The sequence below is a fragment of the Pseudopipra pipra genome, chromosome 20, assembly GCF_036250125.1.
Source record: "Pseudopipra pipra isolate bDixPip1 chromosome 20, bDixPip1.hap1, whole genome shotgun sequence".
Classification (NCBI taxonomy): domain Eukaryota; kingdom Metazoa; phylum Chordata; class Aves; order Passeriformes; family Pipridae; genus Pseudopipra; species Pseudopipra pipra.
The window spans coordinates 4,320,745-4,329,845 of NC_087568.1; the positions used below are offsets into that span (position 1 = coordinate 4,320,745).

General features: G+C 61.8%; 1 protein-coding gene across 2 annotated transcripts; it reads right to left on the reverse strand.

The window, feature by feature from the left end:
• Positions 1-467: 467 nt before the first annotated feature.
• On the reverse strand, positions 468-8,804 carry BARHL1 (BarH like homeobox 1). 2 transcript variants are annotated; one of them, XM_064676838.1, is made up of 4 exons: positions 8,584-8,804; positions 6,525-7,247; positions 3,134-3,356; positions 468-1,586 (listed from the first exon to the last, which is right to left on the reverse strand). In XM_064676838.1, the coding sequence occupies exons 2-4, from the start codon at positions 6,973-6,975 to the stop codon at positions 1,292-1,294; spliced, it is 969 nt and encodes a 322-aa protein (XP_064532908.1). In that variant the 5' UTR covers positions 6,976-7,247; positions 8,584-8,804; the 3' UTR covers positions 468-1,291. The 2 variants fall into 2 exon arrangements, with proteins under 2 accessions (XP_064532908.1, XP_064532907.1); XM_064676837.1 differs by lacking the exon at positions 8,584-8,804 and having other exon boundaries at positions 6,525-8,055.
• Positions 8,805-9,101: the final 297 nt, after the last annotated feature.

A 9,101-nucleotide genomic window follows, 5' to 3' on the forward strand; every position in this document is an offset into this window, starting at 1 on the left:
GGCCGGGGGAAGCGGAGGGGCCGGGGGAGCGGCCGAGGGGACCCGCAGCCCATCTGTCGGCTCCCCGAGCCGAGGAGCCGCTGCCCGGCTGTCCCGGGGACCAGCTGCCGGGCCCGCTGGCCGCGGCCAGATGAGCGACACTTTTAAAGGGTGGAAACAATCCATTTTGCAAAGCGATCATTTAAAGCACTTAGGCAATTATACACTTAAGATTAGCGTCATTAATTCGCTATCGCCGCGCCGGGCAGCAGCGCCGCGGTGCCCCCCGACGGCCCCGCGGCCGGTCCCGCATACCGGCACTGGGGACACCGGGGGGACACCGGGACCCGGGGAGGGGGGCGATCCCTGCCATGGGAGGTGGGAAAACTCCTCTTTGCTCTTCCCTTTTCCCCTCGGCGGCGGCGGCGGCTGCTCCGCCAGAGCAAACAAGCGGGAGGGGAAGAAGGGGCCGGCGGAGGCGAGACCCGTTTGTTTGTAAAGAAGTTTTATTTCCACATTTAAAAAAGGGGGGAGCGGGAGCGGCCGCGGCGCCCCGAGCACCCCCCACCACCACCGCGCCCCCCGCCCGGCCGGGCCGGCCCCGGGATACAGACTGACAAGAATCACTTACACAAATACGCCCTCAGGGTTCACAAATAAATAATTCATATACATTTTGCACCGTATTTACATTCCACCGCGCTTTTCCCCCCCTTTTTTTTCTTTTCTTTTATTTCTTTTCTTTTTTTTTTTCTTTTTTTTTTTTTTTAATTTTAAGTTACGGATGTCCCAAAGTCTCGCTGGGGCCGTCAGCCCGGGCCCCACCGCGGCCCTTCCCGGATGGTGCCCCGGGGTCAGGGAGCCGGGGAAAGGGGGGAGGGGGCTCCCCGGAGCCGTCCGTGGCAGGTGTGGCTCGGTCCCCCCGACAGTTCCTGGGGAGGGGGCAGAGAGGCAAAGCCCCCCCGGAGCATCCGCCTCCCCCCGTGCTCCAGGCGCCGTCCCACGCCGGGGTGGGGGGCCCCACAGCGGCCCCGCTGCCCTTCGGGGGCACAAGGGGGTAAAAAGGCGGCGAGTGCCCCGCGGGGTTGGGGGGCAGCTCCGCCGGCTCCGTCCTGCCAAGCCTGCCCTTGCTTCTTGCATTCTTTATATATATTTTAAAAAAGGAAGGGGAGGTCTCATTTATATTTATATATATATATATATTCGGGGATGAGCGGGAGTCTGTCGCTTGCTCGCGGCCCCAGAGGTGGGGTTGTCCCCTCCAGCCTCCCGGCCCGGTGGGTGCCGGGGGGGTCTCCCGGGCGGCCGGGGCTCACCGGGGCTGCGCAGCCCGGGGCAGGACGCCGGGCAGCGGGGGCAGGGGCGGCGGGGGCTCGCTGCCGCCCTGCAGTCCGTGGATGAGGATGCGGGGCACCAAGGGTCTCTGTAGGGCGGGGGGCGGCGCGCTGGGTCCGCGGTACAGGTAGAGGGCGGCGCCGGGGTCCAAGTTGGAGACCAAACTCTGCGGGTAGAAGTAGGGCGAGGGGAACATCCTCTGGAGGGCCGAGTAGTTACCGGCCTCGGCCAGCAGCTCCAGGCCCACCGCCGTCTGCCGTTTCCACTTGGTCCTGGGGGGGACAAGTCGAGACAGGGGGTCAAGGAGGGAGGGATGGTCCCAAAGCCGCTCCCGAGCTCTTTTTACCCTTTGCATGCCCCCTTTCCCCGGACTCTGCTCTCCTTGTGCATCCCCGCTCCCACCGCTGGCTCCCAGGGCCAGCCTTCCTTGTGCGGCAGGGACGGGATGCAGACCCCAATAATCGGAGCAGGGGGCTTATCTCCCTGCTGTTCCCACCGCGGCGGCCCGGCGTGAGCGCCCACGGAGCCTTCCCGGAGCCACCGGAGCCACAGCCCGGCTGGGATCCACGGGCGGGGCGTAAATCGCGACGATATAAATCGCGACCATCATTTCAGTCCCTTCCTGGGGGTGTAAGTTCCAGATTGTCACACGACCCGCCGGGGATCCTCTCCCCTCAGTCCCGCGGGTGCTGCGGCCGCCGCGATGCCCCGGCCCGATCCGCCTCCCGGGGCTCCGGGACCCCCTCCCCGGGCCGGGGCTGCCGGGACCGGGCCGGGCCCCTCGGGGGGCTGCGAGGGTCCCGCGGGGGGACACGAGTGGGGCAGCGTCCCGGGGCATTCGTTTGCGGCATATAGATGTCTCTCTGTATATACCTACATATATATATATATATATGCACACACATGTATATATTTTATATATGCATACATACGTACATAGGGTATGTGTGCGTGTGTGTATATATATATATATATATATGTTGTGTGTGTGTGTGTGTGTGTGTGTCGGATCTCGTGGAGAAGCCCCGGCCCCGGGATCTCGCCCACGTCGGGGCCGCCGGCGGGCCGGGCTGGCCAGGGAAGGGGGCTGGGGGCACCGGCTCGGCTCCGGCGCGTCCTTACGGGAGGGATTTTGGGAGCGGAGAGGTGATCACACAGCCCCCAGCACCCCCAGACACCCTCAAATCACCGACGTGGGGGGATCTTTGCAGATGGCAAAGCGGGACTGGAAATGACGGGGAGGGAAGGTCAAACCCCGGGGCGAGCGGGGGACAGTGTGGGGGCTGCAGCCGGGGGTCCCTCGTTTGGTGGCGGTGGCAATGGTCGGGGCTCGGGTTGTCCCGATAAACCCACTGAAGCCACCACACGTCTCCAGCCCTTTTACAGATTTGTCGCTGAAGCGCTAAACCTATTTCCACCAGTAAATTATTCATCATAATAATAATTGTGTAATTACTGTAAAGGGTGTTAATTATTGATGCCCAAAGCAGTAATTGGTATCTATTATTAATGGGCCGATGTGTTATGCTGTTGTGTTTAGCTGGAAGCCCGGTCCTGCCTCCTCGCCTTGCCGGGGCTGGGGGCACGGATTGCCCCCCACCCCCCGACCTACCCCGGCATCGCTTTTCTCCTCTTGACTTTGGGGTAAAAGTCCCCGGGGGAGGCGGGGACGGGACGGACATGGCACCTCTCCTGGTGCCAGAAGGGACGGGGTGGTTGTGGGGTGCAAGAGCCCTGCCCGGTTTATGGGTGCGGGGCCGGGGAGAAGGGCAGGGTGGGATCCCGGCGCTGTGGGCAGGAGGGAACGGTGCATTTTTACCTTCTGTTCTGGTACCACGTTTTCACCTGCGTGTCGGTGAGGTTGAGGGAGGCGGCCAGTTCCATCCTGTCCTGCACGCTCAGGTATTTTTGCCTCTCGAAGCTGCGCTCCAGCTGGGCCAGCTGATGGTCGGTGAAGGCGGTGCGGGCTTTGCGCGGCTTTTTCAGCCGCACCGGGGGGCTGTCCCGGGAGCTGGAGATCTCTCGGTCCCCTTCTTCTTTCACTGAGCCGAGAGGGAGGAAGAGAGGCCAGGTCAGGGCAGGAATGGAAATACCCTTCAAAGAAGGGGGTAGCCCCCTGCAGCCGTGAGTCAGGGGCTCAGGTCCGAGTCGGGCTCACGGCACATTTGCTCTGTAACCTCGAAAATTTTAACCTTGGGGGGGACTCGGGGGGTCTCCCCGAATCGGGCCCGGCCTTTCCCCTTCCCGAGGGCCTGGGAGTGGGGCCAGAGCGCCGGGATGTGCCGAGGAGACCCCCGGCCCGGCCCCGCCGCCCTCCTGCCTAGACCCCCCCTTATCCTCTTCACTCCTCATTTCTCACGGGGCAGGGCCCTCCTCTGAGTTTATTCTCCCAAACCCAACAGATTTCTCGATGCTTGGATAATTTTTATTTCCTTTTTTTCTTTCTCTCTCTCTCTCTTTTTTTTTTTTCTTTTTTAAACCGAAAACAAAACCAACCAAAACTGAAAATTTTTAAGTCCGCATTTTTTGGAGGGAAATGTCGCCGGACTGGTCCTGCTTTTCCCCTCCGCGGAGAAACCTCCGTCCTCCCGGGGCACGGAACAAACCTCCCTTCTCCAGGGCGCACAACAAAATACTGGGGAAGGGACTCCGCCAGCCCCTGCCCGGGCTGTTTTTTATCTTAAAAAATGCCGAATGAGAGGGGCTGGCGGTGGTTCGTTGGCGCTGTCGGTACCTACGCGCCGGTAGAGCGAGGCGGGAACTTACGCCACAAAATGTTAGTAGGTGATGGAAAAATTATCGAGCAGAAATAAAAATAAAAGGGGAAAAATAAATCCCTGTTTGTGCGCGCCTTCTCCACTCTCCTGGAGGAGATTATGGAGCAAAAAGGCTCGGTTTATACAAATCGGCGGCGTTTGGTTGTTTTGGGTTTTTTTTTTTTCACAGGGGTTTATGTTAAATTTGCTGGTGGCGGGGGTGAGCAGGGACAGGGCTGCAGCCGAACGCGAGCTGATTTCTCTCTGTAGGAAGACAATAATCCGGTTAATTGAGCCACCGGGGAGCGAAACCCTTCAACCAGAAATCCCGGCTCTGGCCGAGCAGGCAGAGCCCGAGCCGGGGACGAGCCTTAAGCGGGGAGATTCGGCCCCAGATCACGGGAAAGAGGCAGCGCCGGGACCGGGCAGGGGAAGAGGGGCGGCCCCGCTCCCTCCCGGGAACGGCCTCAAAGTTTGTGCGGAGTTTTTCCGCGGAGTAAAGCGGGTCAGGCCTCGAGCATCCCGAGACGGCAAATCCCCCCCGGCCCCCGGGCTGATCCTCGGCTCCTAAAAAAGTTCCTGCTTTCCAAAGGGCTGCAGGAACGGCGGCAGCGGCTTCCCCAGCCGGTTCGGGTCTTTCCCTGCCTATTCATAGCTTTTAAAAAAAATTACACACACACACATATATATATATATATATATATATATATATATTATGGATTTTTCGGCATTTTGGCCGCTGAGGGTTAGGCCTGGCCCCGCAGCTCCTTCGCGGAATAAATCAGGGGCGTTTTGCCCCAGGAAAGGCTATTTCCAAAGCAGCAAAAAAATGATCGTGCTGGAAGCGAGGACCTTCACCCGCTCCCCCATTAATGCAGGGATTTCCCCCTGATTCAAGCTGTGTTCCCCCCCCCCCCCCATTTAAATTGTGTTTTTTCCCCCATTTAATCTGTTCTCCCCTCTCGTTTAGGCCATTTTTTCCTCCACGATTAAAGCGGTGTTTTCCCCGCAACTTAAAGGATTTCTTCCCCCCATTTCAGCGGCGTTTGCAGCGTGGCCGTGGCGGGGACAGCAGAGAAGCCAAGCGCCAACGGGGAACGGCCCCCACCCAAATCCATCCCCCCCTGCCCGGGCTCGGCCGGCTCTGGGGGATGCGGAGAACCCGCTTTTCTTCCCCCCCGCCCGCCGCCGCTTCTTTCGCGTCTCGGCGATTTGGGGGAAGGGGAGAGGAGCTGAAGAAATTTGGGGCGGGTGTAGGAGGCGAAAACAAACCACCAAGGTGGGAATCGCAGCTGCTTTCAATCCCGGCCCTGCAGAGCAGCGGGGCCGATGGTTCCTCCCGGAGCACTTCCAGCCCCGGCACCGACCCCGGGCTCCGTCCTTCGTTTGGAGCGAAAATCCCCTTGCGATGCCCAGAGGTTTTCGCCGCCTTTGGAGGCTCCTTTGGGCGAGTATTTTTTCCTCCATGAACCGGATTTCAGCCCAGCCTCTCCAGGCGGGCCGGGGGTGCATTTGCAGCCAGGACAGGGCTCAGCGCCTCCCTCGCTTTTTTCTGCCAAGCCCCCCAAATCCATCGGCCCCGTAAGGTGCCATCGCCTCCCCTTTCTCCCCCCAGCTGGGTACCCTCGCCTTCCCCTCTCCAACAGCCGGCGAACACTTTTCCTGGGTAAAAGTTTGCAGGAGTGGTGGGGGTGCGATGGGCGAAAGCACCTGGGATAAACCGCTCCGGGGGGCGAGGACCGACCCCAACCCTCCCGTGCTGTTCCTGTGCCTCTCCCCGCCCCGGCTGCCGCAGGGGAAGGCCGGGAAAGGGCTGCGAGGGGCCCGGGAGGTCGAAGCCCCCGGCCTGGGGCGAGCAGCGGCCGCATCCATCCCCAGCCCCGCCGTGGATGCAGCCCGGGGCTCCCTGTCTGCCGTGCTCTGTTTTGAACCATCCCCAAAATAATAACGCAAATAATACATCGAATCAAACCCCGCCAACTGGCTTGTTCGTTTCTTAGCGGAGCGGGGGAAATACCTGGCAAAGTCGTGATCATTTTATTATTGTTTTCTTCCTTTTTTTTTTTTTTCCTCCTTTTTTTTTTTTTTTTTATTTTTTTTTTATCAGGCAGAAATCCGTCTCCGGTTCTCCTCTCCCATATCCCCGCGGGTAGGAACGAAACCAGCCGGATCTTTCCCGCGGAAAACAGCCCGGAGGATCCCCCGGGCGCGTTTGAGGAAGCGCCGATCGCCCCAACCCCTTCCACCGGGCCGAGCCCCACCGAGCCCCGAACCCCAAGTTTTCCCAAGTTGGTGCCGACCCCGTGGTCGTTTCGGGGGCGATCGATACCGCGACCCCCCCATCAGCGGGGCCGGTTCCGCAGCGAGATCCCGGAGCACCGGGAGACCCCCGGGCCGCCCGAGGCTTTGGGTCAGGGCCGCCCTACAAAGCCCAGCGGGGTGAGCGGCTCTTACCTTTGTACTCCGAGTCCGAGGAGGAGCTGCTGGTGTTTTTTTCCATTTTCTCCCTAAAATCCTCGCCGGGCTTGGTGGGCATCCTGCCCGCCGGCTCCTGCCCGCCGTGAGGTCCATTGGTGCTGGAGTAAGGCGCGCAGGCGGCCAGGGGCTTGCAGTCGGCCAGGATGTCTCTGATGAGGAAGGAGGAGGTGACGGTCCGGGACTGGGAGGGAGCCGAGACCTGCCCCGGCTGGAGATGCGCATCCAGGCCCGGCCGCGGCACCGCCGCCTCCAGGCACTCGCGGCCCGGCGAGCGGGGCGAGGGGCACCCGCTGCTGCCCTCGGAGCGGGGGCTCAGCTCCAGCGGGGACCGGCCGTCGCCCACCAGCGGGTCCCCCTTGGGCACGGCCGGGCTGCCGGCTCGGTGGGAGAGGATGGAGTCGATCCCAAACCCGGTGGAGCCCTCCATGGCCCCCGCGAGGTGCCGGCGCTCACACGGGCATTGGCGGGGAGGGCGCGGCGGAAGCGGTTTGATAATGATAATTAACAATAACGGGAGGGGGGGAAGGAAAAAAAAAAAAGACAAAAAAAATATAAATAATTTAAAAAAAAAAAAAGGTGAAAAGGAAAAAAAAAAAATGAGCAAAGTTCAGTCTGGGATCCGGGCAACAATTGCTGCAAGGCTCTCCGAGGCGCCGCGCGTTAGATCCAAGGCTGCTCCGTCTTCAGCATCGCGCCCAGCTGCACTCACAGACAGACAGACAGGAGAGGGGGGGGAGAGGAAGGCAGAGTCAAACTTTGGCCGCGAAGGGGGTGGGGTGAGGGGGGACGGACCCCAACCTCACCCGGGGTCCCGGCCACCCCACCCGTGCCCGGAGCCGCGGCGGCGCGGGGCTGGGGGGCAGCCCGGGGGGCTCCCAGCCGGAGGTGGGGAGGCAGCGATCGATAGTGGAGGCTTCGCAGCGCCTTAACCACTTAATGATCCAGAAATCAATGGGGAAGGGCGAGGGGAGGGCGGAGGGGGTGGCCAGCCGTCGGGGCCGCCGCGGCGCCCCCCCTTCCCCGCCAGCACCTCGGACACCGGCGGGGGGGGGGAACCGGAGTGACTCCGGAGCCTTCAGCACCTCGGACGGAGCCCGCGAGTCGGAGTCGCTCCGGAGCCGGAGGCGCCTTCAGCACCTCGGACAGCGGCGGGAGCGCCGCGCCCTCCCCGGGGGGGGAACGGGGGGAAATGGGGAGAAAACCTGAACTTGGGCCGCTCCGGCTGGGGGACCCCGGCACCCCCCACCCACCCCGTGGGAACGCGCCCATTGGCCGCCGGGCGTTTTGGGGGATGTCACTCCCCGGCAGGCGACACCTCGGAGCTTGATTAACGGGAATTAATTGCCACCCGCGTCCCCGCGCTTTCCGGGCGGTTTCCGCCCTCTTTTGCCGTCATTATCCCGCTGATAGGGCTCGTAATGGGATGATTAGCCGCGGAAGGGGCGGGGGGGGGATGGTGGGTTGGGTGGGTTGTCGAGGGGTTGCTGTTTTCTGCTCGCCTCCCCCCGCAACTAGCCGATCTGCAGGTCCCTCTCAGGCAGGGAAAGTTTTGCTGGGCGTTAAAATAATAATTAAAAAAAAAAAAAAGGGAGAGAAAAGAAAAATTAAAGGAAAAGGGAAAGCATCGAAACCCTCCCCAGGCTCCCAGCACAGAGGAGGCTGCTCTGAGCCCGAGGTGAGTCTCGGAGCTGCGAATTTCGTTGAATGCTCTCGAAATCGGTTGTGACCGAGCAGAGAGGTCCACGGGGCCGCCGGGCAGCCGCCACCCCAGCCCAGCGCTGCCCGAGCGGCGAGGACCGGGCACCGCTCTGCCCGCTCTCCCAGCGCCCAGCGGCGGTACCTACTGGTGCCACTGGGAAGGGGCCGCACTCAGGGTGGATTTTTCCTGCCGTCAGTCCCGTTTTAAATAAAAGCCCAATAGCCCCAGCCCGTTTCTCCCAGAGACACCAAGTTTCCTCCCTCCCGTCCCGTCGGGGGGTTTTGCCGTTGTTGGTCTCCCAGGCTGGAGAGGGACGGGCTCCCGCAGGATTCCCACCTTCCTCCCGGTCAGACCGGCTCCTGCCTCCTCGAGGGTTTATTTAGGGGCTTTTCCCGCGGGCAAACCCTTCGCCACGGAGACGAGGAAGATGTCCACACCCGGGCGTGTGAGGCTGTGCCACTTTAAAGCGATGCCGCCGGTTATTTCTCAAATACTCGATTTCTTCCGTTCGCCACCTTCCCGGCCAGTCAGCTGCATCTTGTCCATCTTCCAAAGCCGCCCTTGGCCGGCAGCTTGGAGGCGACCAGCGAGGGGAGAGCCCCCCCTCGGGAAGCCCGGCTGCCAGCTGTCGGGCAGCGGCGCAGGCAGGGCCCCCAGCACCTCCTGCCCTCGGCCCTGCAGGCTCGGGGCCGGCTGGGATCGGGGCAGCGGAACAAAAGAACCTCAGAGGAGGACAAGCCCAGGAACAAAATCAGCGTCAGCCCCGGTCCCAGCCTGCCCCCACCTCGGGGATGCAACACGGCCGTGCCGGGCACTGCCCGTCCTCCCTGTCCCTCCCTGGGCAAAGGATTCCT

What these genes read in the sequence shown, in the direction of transcription:
- BARHL1 (XM_064676838.1), bottom strand. Translation starts at nt 6,975, where the DNA reads ATGGAGGGCTCCACCGGGTTTGGGATCGACTCCATCCTCTCCCACCGA. An exon ending in CTCGGACTCGGAGTACAAAG is followed by an intron (nt 3,357 to 6,524) that starts GTAAGAGCCGCT and finishes CTCTCGGCTCAG; the next exon opens with TGAAAGAAGAAGGGGACCGA. An exon ending in ACGTGGTACCAGAACAGAAG is followed by an intron (nt 1,587 to 3,133) that starts GTAAAAATGCAC and finishes TGTCCCCCCCAG; the next exon opens with GACCAAGTGGAAACGGCAGA.